The sequence below is a fragment of the Leptonychotes weddellii genome, chromosome 6 (assembly GCF_054177405.1).
Source record: "Leptonychotes weddellii isolate Sample4059 chromosome 6, ASM5417740v2, whole genome shotgun sequence".
Lineage (NCBI taxonomy): Eukaryota > Metazoa > Chordata > Mammalia > Carnivora > Phocidae > Leptonychotes > Leptonychotes weddellii.
In genome coordinates, this window is record NC_138374.1 from 125965104 (window position 1) to 125991807 (window position 26704).

The following is a 26704-nucleotide window of genomic DNA, read 5'->3' on the forward strand; positions in this document are numbered from 1 at the left end:
ATTAAAACAACAAACAACAACAGGGTATTGATAAGTTTGGGGACAGAAACCATATAAAATATTAATATATGAAAAAAGTAAAAAAAGTGGTTTCTTTAAGAAATTATTGTCATTTCCCATGTGTTATTGGCTAGATCAGCTCTTTGTAAACTGTAGTGTACATTAGAATCACTTAAGGATGTTGTTAGGATATAGATTCTGATTCAGTGGGTCTCAGTTACGGTGAGAGAATCTACATTTCTCACAAGAGTTCCTGTGAGGCCCCATTTTGCAAAAAAAAAAAAGGGGAGGGGAGACTTTGTAGAAAAAGAACTACGTATGGGTCTATCATTTAATTCTTAAACATCCTTACAAATTATATATTTATTCCCTCTTTGCATGAGGGAAGGAAAATGAGATTTATACAGAGAAAATTCACAAGCCATTCAAAGTAATGTTAGTTTGATGGAAGGATATTAAGCCAAGAAACCAGAATAGATGGCTACTAGAGAGTTAGAATTAATGGTCTACACAGGTGTAAACTTTATTAAAAATGTAATGAGAACTTTTACAGAAATAAAATTAAAGGAGAAAGTTTTTAAAAATTTTTTTAAAACCAATTTTTTAAAAATATTTTCAGTTAAAAATATAATAAATGAATTTAAAAATAGAGTAGTCACTACTGAAATGTAAATGCTTTAGGAAAGCAACATGGAGGACATATCCAGGAGATTTAGTATGTGAATGGTACTCACTGCAGAATTAGGGAGTGGGAGTGAGAAAAAGATAAATTAGTAATAAAGAAATAACCAAAGAAAACATTCCTAAACTGAAGAAAGAGTATGGGCTTTGAATGGAAAGGACTCTGAGTACCAGACAGGATTATTTTAAGACATACTTCTTAGATATTATCTGGCAAAATTTCAAGGATACAGAAAAAAATTTTACGGGCTCCTAATCTAAGACAGAAAAGATAAAGTTATTTGCCAAGGAAGAGAGAAGCATTGAATGGTTCATGTGCAACCCAGGGACCTAGAAGAGAAAAGGACAATAGTTACTGATTATTCAAGGCAATATCTAAAAAACCTAAACCCAACAAAGATCTTACTCATTTTTTTTTGATAAAAGGAAGACATTTTCAGATACATAAAGACTCAGAGTTATGCCATCCATATACTCTTTCTGAGGAAATGTATTTAAGAAGGCACTCTCTGAAATCAAATGAGAATTAAATTAGAACAAAGATCTCAAGATAGGGGAAGAGGAGCAAAAGAAATAATAGAAACAATAATGAACAATTATACGTGTAGTATTTGTAGTTAAATCTAGACGAACACTCTTACTGAGATTTATGGGATACCTCTAATTCTATGCAGTTAAAGGAATCTAATAGGCACTTGCAGTTTGCTTCCTAAATATCTCCTTGTGCAAGTTCAAAAATTCATTAATACATTTTGCACCTTCCGAAGTCTTGCTAATTGTCCCGCTAATACGTAATGCAGGTCATTCTTTATCCAGCTTGTAATACCAATTTCCTCCCCACTCTTCTAGCTTATGTGATAATAACAATTATTCTAGAGGCCAGTCTCTTCAGTGACCTTAGAACTCCCCACAGTCTCTCCCAGTACCCAGTCCCAAAGACAGTGCCATATGTTTAAAGTTTATAGTACTGCTTGCCATAGTATCTTTCAGTTTTTATAGTTTTATGGAGCCAAAGTTGTCAGTCTATTTTTTTGACTTTGGGGATTTTGCCTCTCTTGGAATGATCTTTCTCAACCATGGTTATAAGAAAATTTTCTGTATTTACTAACAATATTTTAAAAGTTTTATTGCATTTTTCTTCACTGTGCAATTGTGTTTATGTGCATGTATCGTGTGAGAGAGGGGCTTAACTCTTAGTATAGAAATTGTCTCAAACCCTTAATCAAACATTCCACACTTTGTTTACTGGTTTTAAATGTTGCAAGACAAATTAAAGTTGTAAAAATTGCAAAGGAAGAAGCAAAATTGACTTTATTCACTGACAACATGATTGTGTGCATAGAAAACTAAGCTACCTACAAAAATGACCTAGAAATAAATGAATTTAGCAAGGCTGTAGGACACAATACCCAATACACAAAAATCAATTGTCTTTTTATATAATAGCAACGAGCAATTGTAATTTAAAACTACAAAAACAGTTCAATTTATAATAGCCTCAAATGCATGTCACTTTATCTGTTGACCTTGTAGAAATCTCTTGTGTACACAATTTGTGCACAAAAGTATTTTACGTACAGGGTTATGTGTAAAGGTGTTCGTTAAAGCGTTATTTCTAATAGGAAAAAAAACCCTGAAAAGTTTTGAGATGCCATTCTTTTGTGTGTATATACACATACATGCACATATATACATACATATATATTTAAAAATACTGAAATAATCTGAAACTTAACAAAAGTTGCAGTACAGTACAGAGGTTTTTTGTTTTTGTTTTTGTTTTTTTCACAAATCATATGAGGGTAAGTTTCAACCTGATGGCCCATTGCAACCCCCCCCCAATTCTTTACACTTAAGGGCATTGTATAACCACAATTCTACCATCAAAATCAAGAAATTAACATTGATTCATTTCTGCCATCTAATCTTCAGACTGCATTCAAGCTTTGCCAATTGTTTCATTAATGTTCTTTATAGCAAAAGGATCGTATGTATCTTATCTCTTTAGTTATCTTTAATATGGAACATTTTCTCAGTCTTTCTTTAATTTTCATAACCTTCTTTTGAAGATCACAGATCAATTATTTTGTAAGATTTCACTCAATTTGGGTTTATCTGATTTTTTTCTTCTTGATTAAATTCAGGTTATGTATCTTTGGCAGAAATATCACAGAAGTGATTCTGTAATCTTTTTAATGCATCCTACCAGATATTGCATAATTTTAATTTGTCCCATTACTGATGGTATTTATTTGGATCATTGACTAAGATAATTTCAGCTAGACTTCTCTACTGTAATGTTCTCCTTTTTTCCCTTTGTAATTAGTAGGTATTTTTAAAGAGCAGGTGATTTGAAACTGTGTATGTATTCTGTTCCTCATCAGTTTTTCAATTTGTTTATTATGCATACCATTATGGACTCATAGGTTCCTATTCTGTGGGTTAACATTACTTCTATTACTTATGTTCATGCTAGCATTGTCCTATATTTGTTCAATGGGAGCCACTAGAAGCTTTTCTTTGTGTCCTAATCATCATCATCATTTCTTGCTTTCTGACACACACAAAAAATGTTCCAGGCTCATCTTTTTCTTTTCCCACCCCAGCTCTGGAGTCATCCATTTCTTCAAGGAACCCTTGCTTCTTTTAGTGGATGCCCATGCCATTGGGTGTTGCTACTCTCAGACTCTCTCAAGTGGACAGAGCTAGAAAAGATGTGTGTGTATGCATTTGCATGCAGTCTACATCTGTACTTTATCCATCCATCCATTCATCCATCCATGTATATATTGAAATCCATGAGTTTACATTGACAATTCCATTTCAGATCCACACCACAGGATTCACTCTAGTTTATCTCCCTTTCCTTTTCTAACACTGCAGAACCTGGATCTCATTATCCTTAATATATTCACTTATTTGATCAATCCTTTTGTACGTAACCAAACTTCTGTCACCATAACCATTCTCTCTTTTATGGATTCCCTTTTCACGGAGTGAAGGCTCTACCTCTCCATGCTGAATTATCACTGGTTCACCAACTTGGATACCCTTTCCATCATTCTTGGGTTCTTATTCCCTGTTCTGCTACCCATCCTTGTGGAACCTTTCCTCACCTTTCCTTGACACCCAGAGTTAGGCCTTCTGTCCACGGGAACACTGTCCTTAGATTGTGACATCCTACCCAGGCCACCCCTACATGTGGATGCCCATCTTAGCCTACACAGGCTTAGCTGAGCCACTGTGACTGCCCATCCCCCAACACTCCCAACCCTCTTGCACAGATTGCTGGTTTCCTTGCCCACTGCCAGTTTCCTTAGGACTTAGTTGTTCAGTAAATGAAGAGAAGGTAGAAAGAAGATGTAGAAAAGTAAATAATCAAACATTTTGCAAATGCATTATAAATCTGCATGTTAATTCCTACTTTATGATCTAATACATATGTATTTATAACTCATTATTCATTGAGCTGTGAAATAATAATAATAATGAGGACTATTAATGAAAACAAAGCATGGCTTCTAGATTCTAAAATGTAGTTCTATTTTTCAACTAGTTATTGACCTCTTATTAGGCACATGAGTGATAATTAAAACACAAAGTATTGATTAAACATAATTTCTGCCTTTAAGAAGCTTTACATCCTTGAGCCCTAATAGTGAAGTGATAAGCAAAAACATTTTACACATCAATATACTTTATAATAGCACATTAATATATTTTATAATATAGGGCAGCTAATATTGGAATTTTATCCCTAGTATCTAAAGTAGTTAAAAGTCATATGATAATGAGAAGCCAAGATGATTGGCTTTTTAATCTAGTTTTTATTCAATAGCTAGTACACATAGGTCAGACTAAACAGTATGTTGATGTGTAAAATGTGTATTTTTTGCACATTACTGGAAAGATCTTTAACTACACATTTTTTCATTTTCTATTTATTGTCAATTAATTTCCAGCCACTAATGATACACATGAATATAGTGTTATCCAGGGTTATAGTACTTATTTCTAGTTGATGATGAAGTGACTGCAAACTTCCAGCTTTTTTCAATGTTTTATTACATTCATGGTGATACTTTTGGTCTTTCATCATTATTAATTCATTTAGTATTCATTGTGATAATACTGATCATAATAAATTTATTTCAAATTCACGTAGATGTCATATTTTATTCACTGCTATAGGATTTTCATTGTAATTTGGAACTAATTAATATACCATTAAAAATAAAGTGTTACCCACATTTTTCATTTTAAACATAAAAAGTCTAGCAGTTCATGACATATTGTATGAGTATTCAGCATCCCAGTGGTATCCCAAGTATCTGTAAATTTCATTTTTAAGCAGTTAAAAAAAGGGCAATAGAGAAATGTGTATGGGAGTCAAATTACAGCATATAAATTAAAACTTAACAGTAAGTTAACTACTAGTTATTTTTAAAATATTTCCCTTTAATTAAGATGTATAGTTCTTATTACTATATCTGTGCTTATATTTATATACATTGGTGTTCAGAGCTCCAAAAAGAGAGAATTTAATCTTCTTGACTATATATTACATGTTAGCATTATTACCAGGAGAAATTAGAAAACAAAGTCAAAACAGATGATTTGATTGCTTATTCTGCATTTCTAATGACAGTAATAAGTAAAGTGTAGGTTCAAGCTATACATGAGTTTAAAATAATTAGGTGTATCTGTATATCTTATTTGAATATTTTTTTCTTCCCTTTTTTTTTTAAGATTTTATTTATTTATTTATTTATTTATTTATTTATTTATTTATTTATTTATTTAATAGAGAGGGAGCAGGAGCAGGGGGAGGGGCAGAGGGAGAAGCAGACTCCCCGCTGAGCAGGGAGCCCTATGGAGGCTGAAGGCAGATGCTTAACCTGCTGAGCCACCCAGGCGCCCCTCCCTGTTTTGAAAGGTAGTCACTTGTTGACTGTTGGTGGGGTAGGAAAGACAAGCATTTTCAGTAATTTAAATAGAGTATATTAAAAACAAGGGAAACAGATCTATAATCATATTGTTAGGTTAAATACCCATAAAAAGCTGTTTTATCTCATTATCATGAATTTTACTTCACATCAGCCTTATTGAATAAAATTATTCTTTCCTTCCTCACACTCTGTCATCTTTGAATTGCCTGATCTGGATATTGTGTTACTGTATCTTTTCTATTTTTGCTCTAATGACATTTTATATCTTGCACGATCATATCTTCTTATTGGCTAGGGTAAGATTTTAAAAGAAAAACAAAAGATTCCCTCTAGCCCTGCAACTCCTTGAAACATTGATCTTGTCTTCATGACTTCTTCAGAGCATTTGGTACTGCTCAACCATGGTCTCCCTTCCTGCTACCTTCCCATTAACTTCTATGATGCTGCAAAATACTGACTCTTATAATTGGGCTACCTTTTTTCTTTCCTTATTTAACATCCTAAAGTTTTGTGAGTTTTTCGTTTATATAAATGAAAATTTTCTGTATGTGTTTAAATGCTGAATTATTTCTTACTAGCAATATTATGCACTACATTCTCACCCATACCTGGTATATCTGAAATTTTTGGTTTTTTACTATAGATGTTGATGTCTTTTCACATCTTAGTCTCAGTTTATTGTTTTAAGGAGATTGGTGCTCTTTTATGACAGAATTTTAGTATTATATTTGAAAATGGCTTACATGCAGTCTTCCTTTTAATTTTTTTCCTTTCCCCCCGCCCCTTTTACTTTCCTCCCATCTCCTGTTTTTATCCTTCTTTCCTCTCTTCTCCTTTAGGTGCAGTGATGGTTAGGAATCCAGCTTTTGGAGCCAGAGTATCTAGGATCAAATTTCAGCTCTGATATTTATTAAGATGTGACCTTGGACAAATCCCTACACCTCTGTCTCCCTTAATATCTTCCTCTGTCAAATGGGGATAATGTTTTAATGTTGTCGGTAGGTATAGTGAGGGAAGCTTCTGAGTGGCAGTCTTCACAGGGATTAAATATGTCTGTAAGAGGCATGCCATTCCCCGAGAGAAAGCAGCTTTGGTAAGACAAAGACTGACTGTTAGGAGAAGTATCAGTTACCTCTGGAGCCACTGGGAATGCATGTGGGACAAAGTGGGTAATATTGCTGATTTTTGGATTTTAAAGTTTAGTGGAAAGACCATCACCAAACAATCATGATGCATGACTGTGTTAAATATTGTGAAGAGCTAAGAGGGTATACAATGGTAAGCCCTACTGTGGTTTGGGGAGTCAGGGAAGGCTCGGTGGAGTGAAGGACTTCAAGCTGTTCTCTCTACCATTTGGAGCACAATCATTTGAACCAAGAATATGGTTTATACATGTCTCTGCTATAATTTTGTACGCATAATACAAACGCACAGTGATAATCGAACTTTCTTTTCTTTTCCTAATTGTCTAGAGTGCCTCTTAACCTTACTGATTTGTGTGAATTCTCTCCACTACTCTTCACATCTGGATCACTGACTGATGCATAATTTTTGTTTTTCTTTTTGCTTTTGTGAGTCCTTTAGAGTCAGGCTTTCAGGTAACTCTCTTTCCTGCTTATCTAGAACTAAAATCCTTCCACTTGTTTCTCCAGCTTTTTGCCACTGACAACTTAACTGCTCATCCTATTTTCTTTCTCTTAGCCAACTTCATAGTATTGTTTAAGAATTTTATTGTTTGAGGGTTTTCCCCCTTCTGTTTTTGTTCTAATTATAATATATAAATTTAATGAAATCTATGTATTTAATCTAGCGTATGATGACAACAAAAAAATAACCTGTCCAAGGAAACACTATTTTGAGGGAATTAAAAAAAAATTAAGAAATAAATGGTTAGTCATTCTTTATTCATTCAGCAAGCATAAAGTGCTAATTAGGTGCCAACCAGCATTCTAGGAAAGAAATTACTTTGTGGTGCATAGTAGTTGCCTCAAGCAATATCACTTTATCTAACAGGGATGGGGAGGGAGAATTATAATGACTGGTAAAATTAAAATGGCGATCTGTCTTGACTAAACCTTTTTTTTGCTGTAAGTCAGTAAAACCTAACAACTGAATTTCTTGTCTTTTTACAAGCCTATGGCCCTGCCCCTGCCCCTGCTTTAACTTAAATGGAGTTTCTGAGAATTCTATCTAGAATAGGCATTCTGTGATGGATTCATTTTACTTAGAGGCAGTTCATTTAACTGATTCAAGTATTTTAATCTTGCATGATATGTGTAGTGGCATTCAAATAGTAAATTCAAGAAATTATGTTTTTAAAATAATGAAAAAATGCATGTTGCTTTATTTCCTTGTAAGAATCACTGGTAAATTAATTAGTTGCAAAATAGGTGATTATAAAAATAAAAAAAAGTAAAGCTGTTGAAAGCACATGGCCTCTCAGAGAAAGGTTAATTTTAAAAATATAGCTCATGATTTCTGAAACGCTTTATTTAGTATTTTAATTTTATTTAAAATGACATTTGAATTATAATTATCATTTTGGAAGAAATTAAAGGTTAAGTTTAACAGGTTGATTTGCTTTAAAATTACATTAGCCACTAATGAAATGCTTTAAAAAATTTCTTCTTAGTGTTGTAGATATATTTAGGAAAAAGGAGAATGATGCAGCAGTTAAAATCCAGAGCTGGTTTCGAGGATGTCAAGTTCGGGCATATATCAGGTATATGATTTTGTCATGGAAACGTCAGATATATCATAAAAATATACTCCTTAGAAAATGTAATTTATTCATGTAAGTGCTGATTGCAAATAATCTTTTATTTTACCTATAATGAAGTTAATAAATTATATGATGTCCTTTTTAAAGAAATAACTCTTTTGGTCTTTTCTTACATATCAAAAAACTAAATTATATCAACTATATCTCTAATTTTTAAAAATACACTTGATTAGATTCTTTTCTTCAATTCCATAGGATGTGACAAATGACTGGACTTTATTTATAGCATGAATTCACTGACTGATAAGAAAGGAAAAACAAAACAAAATAAAACAAAAAGAAAGCTATTCCAGTCTTCTCCAACATGTTGATAGATAAGGGCAAATGATACCAGAATGCTGCCATCCTGATCATAAAGACACTAAAGCTGATCTCCCTATCTTAATTGTTCTTTTTCTTCAGTGCTCAAACTTTCCTTCAGTCTCTCGCAATTCTAAAAAGAATTGCCCTGGATAAGGTGGAGGAGGAAAATGCCTATCACAAAATAACTCATTCAGATGGTGAACTGGGAATTATACTGTATAGTTCCTTCTGTTAGCTCGGGGAGCCAGAATTGCAGATCCAAGTGGGAAGATGAGGTTTCTCTTCTGGCCCCTATACCAACTAGGAACATGGCAGCAAAGAGAGTATTTTTTTAATTCAGCAGATTAACATGTCATTAGCTTGGATAGACTGGGAAATATAAGCATGAAAGAGGAAGTGTTTCTTGACCTCAAGAATTATTTCTAAGTACTTAACGGTGACTCACATCAATATTGCCTGGCTTATTTTTCAGCGTGTTCCTTTAACCTGTTTTATAGTCTTAACATTCAAAAATATTTCCAAGAGTTAGTATTGAAGAATATTTGAAATTTAAAGATGTTTAATCATAAGCCCAAAAGGAATACTGAATATTTATTTCTGCCCCCTTTTCTACCTCTAGAAATGGTTAATTCTATTGCAGAATGATAGCTCTGCCCTTTAAAAGTACACAAAAATTTGGCTTTGAATTTGAGTTCTTGAATTGTAGAAAATACAGTCTAAGAAAAAACTTAAGCAATAATCTCGTTCAAGGAAGCATACTAATAAGTATATTTTTTACCCAGGAATTTACATAGAGTAACAACTATTATTCAAAAATGGTGGAGAAGTTACTCAGGGAGACAAAAGTATCAACTAATTGTAAAGGTAAATATTATAAAATTCATGTATGTTAGCATTTGAATTATACAGTATGCTGTAACTTAACTTCAGTCATATTTACATGCAGCTTGGAAGTTATTGGTATAAGTATTTACATAAGAACAAAATTGGGGTTAAATTTTAGAATGAGACCTCTTCTGAGAAGCCTTTTCTGTTTTTCCACGGAGAATTGATGACTCATTTCTTTGTACCCAGACTGCACCAGACATTTTCTTTTTGTTAAAGTAACTTTCACAGTGTATGCATTTATATGCACTTATTTGTCAATGATTTCCTCCAGGTTCTAGATGTTGAGCTGTTTCAGGGTAGGTACAGTAGCCTGTTCATTTTTGGACCATCAACATTTAGATTAATCCCTGTTTCATAACATTGTCAATAAACATTAATTGAATTAAAGTGGCCAAAATTAATTCAACAAAATATAAAAATAAGGCAATTTCGCTCTTACCATTGTCTGTTGGGATATTGGCTGTTGGGATATTTTGAAGATTTGCCTTAAGAAATGTGGTATACCACAACCATCTCTATCCACTGATAGTCTTGTAGAAGTATATGGTAGCATGCCAACTTACACTTCAGCTAAGAGTTTTAGGATATTAAGAAAAAAAAATTTTTTTGGTACAAAATGAGAAAGTTTCTAATCGGTGGCCTACTTCATTTATTTTTTGGTTTGTTACTATTTTTGACTATAATAGCTTAATTTTGTTTTTCATTTGTTCCTGATTAGTTGCATCTAAGTGAAATTAAAAGATATAGAGAGGAAAAGATAAAAATAATTAGATAAGTAAATGATAAGTATTCACCTTTAGTGAAAAAACTGTAAGGGGCACCTGGGTGGCTCAATTGTTAATCATCTGCCTTCAGCTCAAGTCATGATCCCCGGGTCCTGGGATCCAGCCCCGCATCGGGCTCCCTGCTCAGCGGGAAGCCTGCTTCTCCCTCTCCCACTCCCCCTGCTTGTGTTCCTTTTCTTGCTTTGTCTCTCTCTGTCAAATAAATGAATAAAATCTTTGAAAAAAAAAAACAACAACTTTAAAACATGTTGATAAAGTACAGAAACTGCTTGGAAGAAGAGCCTACTATTTTAGATTTAGTGAAATTAAGTATTCAAACAATAATTCTGCCATGAACTTTTTGTAACTGTTGGATCTCTCTTACAGCTAGTTTTAAAATCACAGTGATGCTCTCAGAACACAGATGCTTAACCGACTGAACCACCTAGGTGCCCCATGAGGGTGGGGAGATAGTTCAAAACTGTGTGTATGTGTGTATATATATATATATATCCTCTTTCTCATCAAGCTTTTTTATACTAGGTTTAGCATTCATTGATGGCTTTGGCCAGAATCAATTATTATATTTGTTAAATTTTTTGTCCTTTTTTTTATTATTTACACCAGTATGAACTAATGGATTCCTGTTTTATTCAATGGGTTATAATAAATTACTATCACTAATTGGTTTGGTGCTCAAAAATGATATGGCCCCCAGAAGCTCCTTCAAACCAACTTTTAATGGAATCAGATTACTTAAAGGGGATGATCAAAAAAATAAGGTATTTTTTATGGAGTGCTGAGTGATCTCTGGCCCCATTATTCATTCATAGTTGGGGAATCTATATCAATGTATAGATAAGACAATAAAGTGTATGTATGCATATGGCATTCCATGAGCATTACTGACTTGACTTCCATTGCTTTAATTTCTACTCACAAGCCACTAGTCAGAAGGTTATGAATGATTGAGACCTCTTTTTAATTAAATATACAAGAGTATAAACATTTCAGTGACTATTGTCAATGTATTCAACTTTGTAATCTATATTTATTCTAATGATATTGAGGTTGCTGAAAAATATTTTTAAAAATTGATATAATGATCCATTCTAGGAAATTTGTTTTGTTACTTTAGTGTCTTAACTGAGTTTGATTAAAAAGAATATCACTCAGCATGATCACTAAGTTATTCTCCAGTTTTGGATCTAATTATCTTTGAGATCTTAGGGGGAAAAAAAGGGAGATTTTCCTCATTTAGCTTGCTTCTGGGTAGTTTTTAAGTCTGTTAAGCTGTAAGCTATTTTAGAACATGTCTGTTTTATTTATTTATCTATTTTTGCCATTATGTATATAGGACCTAACAGAAGGATCTCAGATAACATAATTGGACCTCAATAAGTAATTACTGAATGAAATTAAAATAGCTGCCATTTACTGATTGACTAGTATGACTAAAATATCGTAAACATTTTATGTGTTTAATGTGTATACCAACTTATATGAGTCCTATGAATATTATCACTGTTTTATATATGAAGAATTTTAGTCTCAGAAGTGGTTACTTCCCCAAGGACATACTGTTAGTGATACGTGGAGAAAAGTTCAAACCCAATTTGATGTGATTCCAAAACCCTTATGTACTGAGCTGGTAAGCAGTTGAAGTTCAGTTCATTATTGGAGATTTCCCTCCTTTGGGTTATACAGAGGTCCACAAAGCTTAAGTAGTGCTAACACACCAGAGATCCCCACCTTTGTGCAGCTTCATTCAGAGGAAGTTCATTGTCCTAGCCCATGTAGTTGATCTCTCAAGGTTCATCCCTTGAGAACTCTGTGGCTGGTGGGCCACATAAAGGGAATGGAATTTTTGTTAGAGTCACTATCCCGATATCCCTAGTGCTTTGAGTCCTGTCTCCTCCACAGGTGCCACCAAGTCTATTCCTAGAGTTTTAGCCACCTCCCAGAAGCAATAGGAATGCCAAATGTGGTAATACCTTATTTTAAAAAGCTAATGCCCAGCTCTTCCCCAGACATGTGGAATCTTGACTCCTTTATTTCTCTTTCTCTGCCCATAGCTCCCCTCTTATTATCTGTCTCCCATGCCAGCATAATTTCTCAGAGCTCAGGTTTTAGGAAAGCAGAGCATGGTAGGGATGGACGGTCACACATAAGCCATCTGAAGCAGGAACACATGGATGGCCTGCTACTTTCTTGGGTTGGGGGGTGGGACAGGAATTAAAGATACTGTTTAAGTCTACATTAATTATCCTGTCACACACATAGTCTGTAGTAACTGTGTTTAAATCATCATTTCCCAAATTTATTCTGCATAATTTTTTTGGCCTAACAGCTATATGCAATAATAACAATGCCATATAGTACATGATTAAGTTACAAAATGAGTGGTATAGGTTAGTGATTTTAAAACTTAGGGATAGAACCCCTCCTTCACTAAAATGTTAGCAAAATTTTTAGCCTTATGTATAAAACAGGTGTAAGAGGTGCAGCTGTTTTGGAAGTTGAAGAAACTCAACTGCTTGGACTCTTTCTCTGTGGCCTCTGTTGTCACCTGAGCCACCATACTATGACTTGAAAGCCAGTGATTTAATTTGCTTGTCTGGGAAAGGATCACAAAAAACTGATATTAATTGCCTAAGGGAGAAGAAAACTGGGTCCTTAAGGTAGAAGCATAAGAAAGAGACTTTTTTGGGGTGCCTGGGTGGCTCAGTCAGTTGGGCATCTGCCTTCAGCTCAGGTCATGATCTCTGGGTCCTGGATGGAACCCTGAGTTGGGCTCCCTGCTGAGCAGGGAGCCTGTTTCTCCTTTCCCCCCTGCACCGCCCTCCCCCCACTTATGTGCTCTGTCTCCCTCAAATAAATAAAATCTTTAAAAAGAGACTTTTTTTATTATAAACTCTTCTGTAGCTTTTGAATTTTAAACAATATGAAAATATTATCTATTAAGTAAATTAATAAAAAAGGAAAGTCAATTTAAAAGGGACTCTCCCACCAGACACATGGACAGATAGTAAGTGCTTAAATGGGGAGTTAATGTTATCTCCAAAGATCAAAGAAATGAGACTTGAACTGACCTCCAGGGGATCAGTAAATGGTAGACTGGGAAGAGGGAAGGACATTTCCATTAGGAACAGCATGAATGAGGTTTTGAAATTGGGAATGAGCATGGTATGATGGGAGACAGGAGGATGTTGATCTGGATGGCTCAAAGAATTTGGGGACTAGCAGAAGGTTGGTCAGGAGTTGAATGTGACTTTTAAAAAGTAATTTCCTACATTTTTAAAGGAATTTCTTGTTTAAAAACTATATCCATTATTTAATATTTTCTAGTAATCTGTCAAGTAGAAAGTACAGGTGTTATTTTCATTTTATAGATAGAAAAATGGGGGCTTAGGAAGATTCAGTGATTTGCCTAAAGTTCTCAGTTTCTGATCCATATAAATCCACATGCTGCTTATTAAAATATTATCTGCATGCCCCTCAGGTACTCCAAACCTGTTCCTCCTTATATATTCTTTTATTCAGATAAATGGTACAACCATTCAACCAGAAATCCAGTCATCCTAGACTCTCCACTACCTCCTTCTCCCTATCATTTATCTCCTATCAGCCATCAAACACTTTCCATTTCCCCTCATAAAAGTCTCTTGACTTCAGTCTAAACATCATCATTTTACTCCCATGCCTATAGCCCTTGCCATAGCATACAGCCTAAAGTTCACACTCTTTCATGTGACATGTCAGGTTTTTCATAGTCTCCCTATTGCTTCTTCTCTAACCTCACTTCTTGCTACACCTGTATAAAATATACTTTGGGCACATTAAATCGTTTGCTATTGTCAAAATATGCAGTGTCCTACAGGTTTTTTTGCAAAGCCCTTTATCTTGCCTTGAATGCCCTCCCTCCTTCATCTGAGCTGCCTCCCATTGGTCCAAATCTCTACTTACTGTTCCAGACTTAAATATTAACCTTCCCTGAGCTCCTGAAGCTGAGTGTAGAATGGTGGGAGACTGCAGATATCAGGTGTGCCTTCCTAGCTTTGTTCATGTAGGCATTTGTCCCACTGTGATACATTTGTTTATCTACATCTCTTATTTGACTGGGAGCTCCTGAATGGGTAACTGTTCAATTTACTGTATCTCAAATGTATCACAGCAAATGTCACATAGAAAGCCTGCAGACATTTTTGCTAACTGATTACATGATTCACAGGGATATATATGTTGGAAGACTTTTGCTATGGTCAACACGGCTGGTGATTGTATCAATATGTGTCAAAATTATTCACTGCCCCCTTCTTCATAAAAGAATGATTCTTTCCCATCTCATTGATTTTGGGCTAAGCCATGTGTTGTGAGCAGATGGGACATATGCCACACTCAGGATGAACCTTTAAGAAGCTTTCTTCCTCTTTCCTTCTGGCATAAGAATAGCGCACCCTAGTCTTGGGCTGCTCCTTCATCCTTGGGGTTAAGATGAAGAGATGTAGAGCATAGATAGCTATAGGGAACCCTAGTCTACACATAATGTGAGTGAGAAACTTTTTGTTTTGTAAGCTGCTAAGATAGCTGCATTTTTATCTCCGCAAACCTGATTAATGGTTATAATGATAACAAAAGCGTGCATGTTTATAAGGAACATTTCGGATGGGGCACTCAGTAAAGCTTACAGAAAGATGTTTTGAGCTTTTTGAGTTTGTGATGATGTTAGGACACCTCCATGTGGTGGTATCTTGTAAGGCGATTTTGCAGAGTCGCTCAGCAGTGTCTGGCATATGATAATTAACACTCCCCAAATGCTTATTTATTTATTTTTTTTAAAGATTTTATTTATTTATTTGAGAGAGAGAATGAGATAGAGAGAGAGCGCATGAGAGGGGGGAGGGTCAGAGGGAGAAGCAGACTCCCTGCTGAGCAGGGAGCCCGATGCGGGACTCGATCCCGGGACTCCAGGATCATGACCTGAGCCGAAGGCAGTCGCTTAACCAACTGAGCCACCCAGGCGCCCCCAAATGCTTATTAAAGTGAACTCCTGAATGGGAGTTTAGATTAAGAGTCAGAGCTGGACACAAAGATTTTAGAACCATCATTGCAAGATGACTAGAATTTCTACCTAATGGGGAAAAAAAACATATCTTAAGAGAAGAGCCAGGGCCAAGAATTGAGACTTGTGGAACACATTAGGTGGGATTTAGGCAGAGGAAAGGGAATTATACACAGATAATGACTAGAAAAGCAGAGACACAATATCACAGTAACCAGACGAACCGCTAGCAAATTTGGCATTGTCAACAGTCTGAGATGTGGCAAAAGTCACACAGGAAGTGAACTGTGAAAAGACAGGTCCTAGGATCTCCTTAGGTAGGTTCAGTAGTTTTAGACAGCCTCCCTCAAAATTCTATTAACTAAAATATTTCTATCCAGCTTTTAAATAATTTTCATTGTGACACCAGCTAGCTTATCCAGCCCTGAAGGATCATGGGTTCTCCACTACGGTACCCTCATTAACTCAACAATAATAGGTCATTAACAGTTTTCTTTTGAGATTGGACTCTTGCTTCCTTGATGACTATTGTTTTTGCTTCTTTTTATTCTCTACCTCCTTTTCTGGCCTTCCTGCTGACTTCCAGGCTGCTGTATCTGGCAACATAACCCAAATTTGTCCATCTTAGGGGTCTAGGATTGTTGATTCACAACGTTGAAAATCTTTTCCTGTTAGTGAAATCGATGGCTATCTGGTGTGTGTGCTCGGTGCATATGCGTTTTCATACCTGCTGAACTCTTGCTCTAACTTTACTGCAACTTGCTCTTCTTACTGGATACTCAAATGGTCCTACTGTTTTGGGAGCTTTCTTGTTTGTTTGTTTGTTCTTTGTTTTTAAGATTTATTTATCTTAGAGAGAGAGTGTGAGGTGGGGAGGGGGAGAGGGAGAGGGAGAGAGAAACTTCAACAGAAGGACCTCCAAATCAGTTATAAGTTAAGAAGGCAACATTTATCACCGTTTAGTGTCAGAGCAGAAAACTGAAACATTTTTTCCCTTCAGGGTCTTGTAGTTTAGATAAATACTAAAGGCTAGATAACTTAAGCTTCTGACCTGCTGGTATTAATTTAAAACTTTATTAATATATTTTCATGATAATTATGAAATGAATTTAGATTTGGTTCTCCTGCTTTTAAAGATTATATTAATAATAATTGTAAGAAATAATATATATGGCTTTTAATTTTGTGTGTATGTGGAAAAAGAAAGGGTATTTTAAAAATCAGCTGTTGATAATGAACAGATTGGTATCATTTGCCAACAAACAAGGCAAAGCATATGCACAAAATACTCAGGATTATTTGATAATAAATCATTTTAATGATTATACTCAAAATTATGAAATGAGGATAGCACTGATGTGGAAAATAACAAAGCCTCATGCTCATCATATCTGTTATCCATATGTGCATGGCTTTTAAAGGTTCCATTGTCATCACTTTAATGCAAGTGTTTCCTTTGTACTGCTCAATCTTAACAAAAAGCCAACTGATCTGGTTGAGTTTATATAGATGTATTACTCAAAATTATTATGAATATGTATTACTTTAAGTGTTCTGCTTTTGAGGAGCAAAGAAAAAAAAAAAGAGAGAGAGAGAGAGAAACCAAGAAACAGACTTAACTATAGAGAACAAACTGATGGTTACCAGAGGGGAGGTGGGTGGGGGATGGGTGAAATAGGTGATGGGGATTAAAGAGTACTCTTGTGGTAGGCACTGAATAATGTGTAGAATTGTTGAATCACTATATTTACCCCTGAAACTAACAGAACGCTATATGTTAACTATACCGGAATAAAAATGAACCATTTGATAAAAAAAAACAACGAACAAAAAAACAACTTTTTTTTTAAAGTGTGCTTTTGAAAATGACTGTTTCCTCCTTGAAACTCATCTTTTTTTGGTTTTCAACATAAATACTCAATAAAGGAACTATTAGGTCATTTATGGTATGTTCATGTAGCAAAATACCATGTAGCCATTGTATATAAAAAATATGTGAAGAAGGAACTTAAAAATGGGGAACAAGAAATATCTGTATTAAATCTGTCTAAACCAGATAGAAGAACCTTTAAGAGAAGTCAAGCCACCAGGGGTTGAAGGAGAGGAATTTGCATTAAGAGTTTAAGACTTAAGAGGGGGAACATTTCTAGTTCACAAGGTCTGGAACATGGCTATGGATTTAGTAATTAAATGTGTTGTCTACATGAATTTGAAAACTCTCAAGATAATGACAGGAGTTGTGATGAAGAGTTAGACCATTAGCTTGATGTCAGAATCTTTAGAGCATACTTGGAGCAAGTCAGGGAGAAGTGAGGAGGAGGGAGGAAGGAGGGTAAGTAATCAGATACCCGAAGTATGACAATACCGAAAGGGATAGTCTTAAGTGTGGAAAGTTTGAGATTAAAAAGGTTCCTTGTTCTTTTGGTTTGTTGTTGGTGTTGTCCTTTTTGAAGGAGTACTTCTTACTGGTATGAAATTGTTTGAAAGTATGCTTTGGAACTAGGAGAATGCCAGCTTCCTCCAGCTGACAGTACTTGGAGTAGGAGAGAAAAGATAGTTTCTCCTATAAATGCTTGCAAGAAAAACAGGAGAGATAAGGTTTGTACAGCTGGAAAAGAATGGTAAGACATTTGGAGGCAAGGGGAGTAATATGGACATGGAGGTAAAGAAATAAAAATAGTAATTTGATCAGCTTGAGCTTTAAAGGAATGGAGTGGTAAGAGATAATTGAGGGGAAAAATTGGGACCTGATTGTGGTAAGCTTTGACTATCTCTTGACCTCTAAGAGGGTGGTTCTCATTTATCCCCAACCACCCTCCCATTGTAATTCACCTGATAGAAAGAAAAAAGAAAGAAACTCAAAATATGAAACATGCTTTCATCGGTAATCATGGTCCAATCCCACTGAATAGCAGCCCTGTCCAGAAGATTCACATGGATACTAACCACGCAGAAAATTATGTCTTTAAAAGGGCTATATCCTCCAAAAAAAATTTCAGAAGCCTTGTAAAAATTGAGGTGGATGGTGTGACAAAGGCCATATAGCTAGCAAATGGTTGACTTAGTGTTCATCCCAGAAATTCTTCCTGCTCTATTTGTTGTAAATGCAACATATCAGTTCTGTTTATCCTTCTTTCTCTCTTTCTGTCCCCCTTTCCCCTCTCTTTCCCTTTCTTTGTTTATTCAACAAACATGCTTGACTTTCACTCCAGATTTTTAGTCTTAGTAGACTTAGTATCTTATGATAAAATGGGAAATTAATAAATAGTAAGAAAATTTTAAGAATTTTGTCTGTTGAGAAATTATAGTAGCTCATCATTGTTGGAAATACTATTAATATTTAGTAGCTAGGATATTCTTTGCTTATCCAACTCCATGGAATTAAAAAACAAATTTTGAGGACAGAATTCTAGACAATATTAAGAACAAAGGCTTTTGTATGATTTATATTTTAACTACTCATATACCAAAAGAACAAATATTAATAAAACAAGTAGTATCATTGCTCAGAATGGAAATAGTCTTAGATGAAAGAAATCTTACAAAATTTTAAAGTGTCTAAATGTGTCTTCATAGATAAGCTTATGAAAATGAACAATTCACATTCACAAATGATGTTTTTTAGTGTTTTGAAAATTGTGGTAAAATACACATAGCATAAAATTTACCATCTGTACCATTTTTAACTGTACCATATTATTCAGTGGCGTTAGGTACATTTACATTTTTATGCAACTATCACCACTACCCATCTCCAAAATTTCTCCTTCATCTCAAATGGAGACTCTACCCATTTAACAAAAGCTGCCCCCTTCCTCTAGCCCCTGGTAACTGCTATTCCACCTTCTGTCTCTGTGAATTTGGCTGTTTCAGGTACCTCTTGAAGGTGGGATCATGCAATATTTTTCACATAAATATATTTTGTTACTTTCCAAAGCAAATGAATTTAATATCAGTGAGTGGTTCACATGAGAATGATATATTGGAATCAAAGTGCTTTTCCACCTTTTAGCTATAAAAGTCAGAACCCATACACTTAAAACCTAGATCTCTCTTTTCTCTGAGTCCAGAATAAAATTTAACCTCTTACATTTCAGAATTTTACTTATTGTTAAATTACATACTTTTAGCTACAAAATGTGTAAGAGCAGCAGTGATAATCCCTTTTATAATCATCAACTATGTCCCAAGCACCTTAAAAATTTTGTCTCATTTTAATCTTCACCCCAACTCTATGAAATATGTACTGTTGCATTTTGTGAGCATGGAAGTCAAGACTGCCGGATATAAGTAACTTGTTCAAAGCCACACAGCTGGTAAAAGCAACATCAGGACCTGCACTCATGTCTGTGGCTTGAAAGCTCAAACATCATCAGTGCTGCTAACTGAACAGCACCATATTAAAGATAAGAAACATTGCCTCTTTCTGAACCCAAACATTTTAGATACTTAATTTTTAGTATGTTTCTCCTGTATAAAATAATTTAATGGTTATATCTACATCAATCGGACTTGAAGAAATATGGTGTTAAAGTATTCACCTCAAACGCCAAGAATTATACTTCACTTGCTATGACGAAGAAAGAGAATTTAAAACGAAGTCACATCATTGTGTTCATTTGTAAATAACATATTGCAGCCAACTGTTTCTTAATTGCTCAGACTGTTGATAAATAATCCAGCCCTGCTGCTCTCCATAGACAGTTTGCTTTGGATCAGACCAGGCAATTCAAACAATCCTTATTACAGTGAAACCCTTTTATATGAATTTCTGTTTGTTGCAGGGAAGAAATCCCCTATATAAAAGGTTAAGGCACTTATCTCTGATTTTTGCCTGAAACACAGCACCTAATGCCTAAGCTCAAGTTATATTAGTCAAATGAATTTCGATTGAATAAAAATAGATAAAGTAATATTTTGTATTAAAAATGTATATTTCATTGCTTTTACTATTTACTGTACTGTCATGAGTTATGTTAATTTTATGTTTTTAATTAAAAGATATAACAGATGTAGAGACTTCATTTAAAGCAATATTTGCCTTGAAATAAGCTATGTTGCTAAATGATTATGTAGTGTAACAGAGATTTGTATATTAATAGACAGATGTATCTATACTAGAAAGAAACCAAGACCTTAGGAAGTCTTCACTATATCAGGGGATTTGCTGTAACGTGATATCATTGTATTTATGATTTTATGGTGTTAAAATGAATATTAAATGAAACAAAATTCCCAAGGATTACTCAGGAGGCAGCTAAGTACATAACATTTTGTACAGATGGTTGGAAGGCACAATTTTGCTCCATCACTGCATCCATATCCTTGAAGGATTTCGACTGAAGACAGCATTTCTTTGAATTTTTCATTAAACCAGACGTCTTGAAATATGAATTCCTTTTATGTTACTGTGAGTTTTGGCTAAAAGAACCCCAGTGAATAAATCATACAATACTACGTGTCACCAGCACTTGTGAATATTTCTGCTTTGTTATTCTATTCTCAGTAGAGCACCATTGATTATCAAACTCAGCGGAGAGCATTTTATGATCATATATCTCCATTAGCTCCTAGTTTGACTACCATAGATTTTTCTGGTTAAGCCTGCATTATGTATTAGGAAGCCTATCTCTTCAATACAAAGTTTGATTTCATTTTTCTAAGCCCAGAACTCTTATTATGTATTATGTATAAAGATTCTTATCTTTTATATGTAAAAATAGGCTGCACTGTCTTTGTGTAACTGAACTATATGCCGTCTCTTTTTTTCCTGATTCACAGTTCGCATCTTGTGCTATGAAGATGAATCTCTACAATGCAATGGCTGTCAGGGTAAATATTTCTTCACTTGTTAAACAAATGAAAAGTCAATTGTGCTCTGAATTCGCTTTTAATAAAATGAGCAAGCCAGAATAATGCAAATTTGATTGATATGCTAATGGTTAGAGAGAAAAGAGTACATAGTTAAAAAGTTAGTTATACTAAATAATCTTGGCAATATTAAAAATTAGAGTAAAATGTAAAACATGTAATTATCAGTGCTTATGTTTTAGAATGTTAAATATCTCTGAGCCATAACTAGAGAAAGACCGTAAATATTAATGAAGCATTGTATTAGTTTCCATATGTCATATTATAGAATATTGTGATAAATAGATGAACATGGTTCTGGAATATAAGATGCTGGCCCAATACAAATCAATTAGAAATTATTCATATGATTTAGCAGTAATAAAGTCAGTTTCCACCTTAGAAGTTTTATTTCTATCATCTCTATGTTCAATTTTATGTGTTATTTTCCTAATGGAATGCTGAGCTTAGTGATTATGAGGCTGGCTTGGTTTCTGCACAGATTTTGGGAATGGGCACAACAAAAGTATTAGTTCTCTTGTCTCAGATAGTATGGTAATAACTTAATTGTGGAGCTATTATAAATGGAGAAAATACTTTGGTGAATTTCCTAAATGTTCTTAGAACTTATGTTGCCTTATTATATTCTCTTTCATTAATCTATTTGTTCTTCTGCTAATAATAGATTTTATTTTGGGTGAAGCAGCATAGTAAAATATGTTCTGAAAGTCCTGTGCGGAACTATGGCAGCTAAATTAACATTATTTTGATTATTTATACTGCTTTGGGAAGGGTGCTTTCCTCTGCAGGTTGGGTGTGTGCTGAGAGTCTATACCAGGGACGGTCTCCACGTACGATCTATCTTTTCCTTTTCCTTTTCCTTTTCCTTCCTTCCCTCCTTTCTTCCTTCCTTTCCTTCCTTCCTTCCTTCCTTCTTTCTTTTCTTAAGATTTTATCTATTTGAGAGAGAGAGCATGAGCAGAGTGGAGGGGCAGAAGGAGAGGGAGAAGCAGGCTCCCCACTGAGCAGGGAAGCCGACATGGGGCTTGATCCCAGGACCCCGAGATCATGACCTGAGCCAAAGGCAGACATTTAACCGACTGAGCCACCCAGGTGTCCACCTTTCTGTTCCCCTATGGTTTAGAGAGAAAAGGAAGAGGAAGAAGTAGATCTTCTTTTTCCTGAGCCAAAGGCACATACTGTAGCTGCAGTGGGCTATTTACCTTTGTTAATAATATAATAGTATAGGAAAACAGTTTGGTTTTCTTCTTTCACTGGAAATGCTTAAATCTGGGAATTTAGGAGATTTTGATTCTCTGTATAACTCTGCCAAAGACTTAACTTCTGAGCCTTCAACACTGTTAGCTTCTCTCTTTTCTGCTTACTTTGTGTCAGGTGTGTCTCCAAAGTAAAAAGCAATAGATGACTGTGAAAACAAAGTACTTGATGACCTAAGGCTTAGATGTTTCCATAGATCACCAGGGAAGATAAAGACATAGAAGACAGGGTTAGAAAAATGCATTCTGTTGTTTGCTATTTAGCCCCCAGTCTTCCTATTGAGTTTTGATCTGGCTTGAATCATGATTCTTTTTACCTAGATTAGGCATATCGAAGAAACCCACATCAGTATAAGCCGCTTGAAAGGCAGGGTTTTTGACTTACTCCCAACATTATATTAAAAGCTGCACTTCCTACTAGCATGGCCCAAAGTCAACTTGTCTTTGATTAATGTTAGTGAACGATGTTAAACTTTACCTGAGTCCTGTGATCATGAAAAACAACAAAGTTTAAAAAAATCTCCCCACCCTCTGGAAGCAGCTTGCTGCAAAAAAAAATTGCTCTTCACCACATGACTTAGATGAGAGGCACAGAAATGTCCCTTGTTTATCTATGACAAGGCCAGGCACAGCGCCCCCCTTCCTAAATTTCCATTCTTTACCTCACATATGATTAGCACAACTGCTTGTCTCCATCAATCAATTGGAAAAACATGTTTATTAACCAAACTGTGGTTAAAGTTCTCTCCCCCCGGGTCCCTGAATTTTAGCCAGCATATAATACCTCCTCCTGAGAATAGGCTGGCTTCCGGGTAAAGAGTTTTCTGATCTATCCGATTATGCCATCCTTTCATCCCACTTCCCCACATCAGGTTCTTTCTAGCCTTGTTTACATCTTCCTATTAAAAAAAACAAACAAACAAAACTCTTTGTGTCTAATTCTTGACATGCTTACAGATCTTATGGTCAAAGCACTGTCCCTATTGCAGAAGTCCACTCCACCTATTGTGATGGTCATTCACTCCCTCTCCCTTATCATAATTCTTTGAAATAAAGTCTCTCTTGCTGTGTCCAGACTTATTTTTTATGCAACACATTCCAGGAGAGAAGAGTAGAGGTGAGGATGCAGTGACCATTAAAGTGAGGCGGAGGAAGGCTTGAGCCAAGCCACTGACGACACACAGGAGTTTCTGTGAGGCTATGTGGGGGATGTAAGCACTACTGTGAGAAATTTATAATAAAAACACTTCTCCAATGAAGATATTCAAAGGCTGCCTTCAGAGGTTTGGATGAGTTGACTTGGTAATAGACTAGGTACTTACTTCATGTTCCTACAATGAGGAATGAGGCTTACTTGCATGGAGGCCAAAATGACTGCCTAGCAAAGATTAAATTGTAGTGTTGGTTGATCACAGTGACCAGAACTGAATTTATTTGTAAGAAGTGCAGTTTTGCAAGATGGTGCTCTGAAGATTGTGCTTTCTGCAAGAGAGAGTGGCTGAAGAAACCAGTATGTGGTCCACATACCTTCATGTTGTGCACATCTGAAGATTACAATCCTGGCTAGATACCACTAGCTGAAGTTTTACTTCTAATAGCTATACCTCTGCCTTTTCAGTTCATCAGCTACCGAGTAACCTTGTTCAAAATAACTATCCCTTAAATGCTTTAAATATGGGTGGCCGTGTGTGTCCAGGAGGAAGAATTTCTAACAGTCATAGATAACTACCAAAAATTTATATGGCCAATAATATTCAAACTGATATATGTGCACACAAATCTTGAATAAGATTTTCACATACAATAGAAAAGAAAAACTTCTGTCTTAATTTGCCTTATATAATGAGCTGATTACAAATTATGTTTGACTGAATCGTAGCATGACAAATTTTCACCAATTGCTAACGAGGCTAGTGGAGCATTCCTGAAAATAGAGGGATTTAAGAAATATATTTTTTAGCCTATCCATTCCTATATAGATGTCACTTTCTTATAATAAAGAATAAATTATATGATTTTTTAATGTAATACGTATCCATATCCTGATTTGCTGTATTTATTTTTTCAAGGGTCACCTTCTCTCTAAAGACTTTACGATCCCCCTACCCATGTAGATTGATCACTCTTTTTATGTCCTATTTTACCATCAACATACTTCTGTTATAGAACCTGTAACATTTTATTATCCTTACTAATTTACATGCCTGTACCTACCTCCCCACACACTGTAAGTCCCTTGGGGCCCAGATCCTATCCTCTTAGTCTTTGTATCTACAGTTCCTGGCTTATAGTAGGTGGTTTAATAAATTTCCCCGAATAAGTCAATGAACGTTAGCCCATTCTTTTCTAAACGAGGAGTAAAAAAAGTCATTTGTTTTAAGTACTTTTTGTTTAAGTCCCTCAGTGTCTTTGTTGGAAATTATTTAAGCCTTTGCTGGGGGACCTTTAAGACTTTGTGAAAATCTGTTGAGGTTATGTGGTATAAATAAACTGGACGTGGTAAGATACTATTTGGTTAGTGCAATTCTCATGTGAATGGAAGATCTCATGAACTTTGGGACCTTGCCTAAGTATCATAACATGTACAGGTTTGAAGGAGGTTTGCTATGATATAAGCTGCTGTCAGAACCCACAGCATGCCTTCTTAAAATCCCTGTTACTGATATGCTGCTAGGTCAGTGACAGTCAATTAAGACAGCAATAGATTGCTCAATAAATTTTTATCTTAGCTCCTGGTGCCCTATTCCTCCTGTTTCTCTCTGTGACACTTTATTGCCTTTTTGGTCTTTAATTCAACTTTACTCCAGATTAGGGTTCTGCCTTTCCTCCAGCATTTTGGATATTCCATTGTGAATCTTGTCTAAATTTGGTCCCCAACTTTTTTTTTTTTAGTTCTCTCTTTTTGAATAGCTTTTAGTATCTTATACAAATGTCCTGAACTGATTCAGTTGCTAAATTCCTTTCTTTCCACATCTCATTTAGATATACAATTGTCTGTCCTTTTACAGCCTGGCATAGAGTTGACCCTCCATTTCTGATGCCAGGGAACATCTAATTAAGCACTTAGGTGTCACCTCAGGTCCACCAAACGCTGGGCTTAGCAACTCAGCTTCCTAATAACAGTACTATAAAGATGAAGGCAAAATTGCTTTATGTATAGAAAGTCCATTAAAAAATATCCCCAGGTAGCAAAAAGAAAGTATAGCTTAGCAGGATTATTTCATGCATCCTAAGGTCTATTACTTGTTCCTTTTCCCCAGTACTTTGATTCATGGTTCTCAACATTTAGTGTTTTCTCTTGCTTGTGACTTTCGTTTATTGTCTGACCCCATCCCAGATGAAGCCTCTTCTGTGGAGTGGTATATATCATACACTTAAGTCTTCCATTTATAGGTCACCCAAGAGGCTGAATGTATATCCAGCCTCAACCTTGTCTTTGAGGCTCCTATTTCCCCAAGAGAATGGCTCCAGATTTTCACACTTATTACCTGAGTATGAATATATATATGTTGCTGGCAGATCTGAGCATACCTTAGTCAAACCAATCATCAGTGGAAGCTATATGTGTCTGAGGCCAGGCAAGAAAAAGATTGTAAAACCACATATTCCCAAATCTTGGTAAGTCAGAACCATTAGTAAATAATAATGAGTTAGCAATTGAATGGCAGTTACTACCCTCCAGGCACCAGTCTTAAATATTTTAACTCTTCTCTGTAATCCTCACAACCAACTCTCAGAGGTCGATACCATTATGATTCCAATTTGAAAGATGAGGAAATAGAATCACAGAAAGATATCTTGCCCAAGGTCCCACAGCTAGTAAGTGATAGTGTTGGGAATTGAACCCTAGAAGGCTGGTACCCACATTTCTGTTACTTCTGACCGCTTGTACTCTTGCCTTTACTGCCAGTCTTCCCCTTTTCTCAGTATCTGGATGAGAACAACCATGTGAACCCTGGACTGAGCTCTTATGGAAACTTCATTACTTATGCTCTGGTTTACTTGATAAACTGATCCCTGGTCCTCACAATTCACGAGCATCTTACTGGTAGTACATTTTACTTAGGGAATTCTAAACTTAGTGACAATTAGTAGGAGACCACAGTGAGTGTTACGTGCTTCTCCTTGCAGGCAGAATTGGATGACAA

The 26704-nt window shown here is 35.4% G+C and overlaps 1 protein-coding gene across 1 annotated transcript in view; it reads left to right on the forward strand.

The window, feature by feature from the left end:
- SPATA17 (spermatogenesis associated 17) overlaps positions 1–26704 on the forward strand; it is a 166883-nt gene that overhangs the window by 2187 nt on the left and 137992 nt on the right. The window contains exons 2-4 of the mRNA XM_081825178.1: positions 8263–8352; positions 9498–9579; positions 21211–21261. Of these exons, the coding sequence (XP_081681304.1) occupies positions 8263–8352; positions 9498–9579; positions 21211–21261 (223 nt within the window). The remainder of the gene's footprint in view (positions 1–8262; positions 8353–9497; positions 9580–21210; positions 21262–26704) is intronic.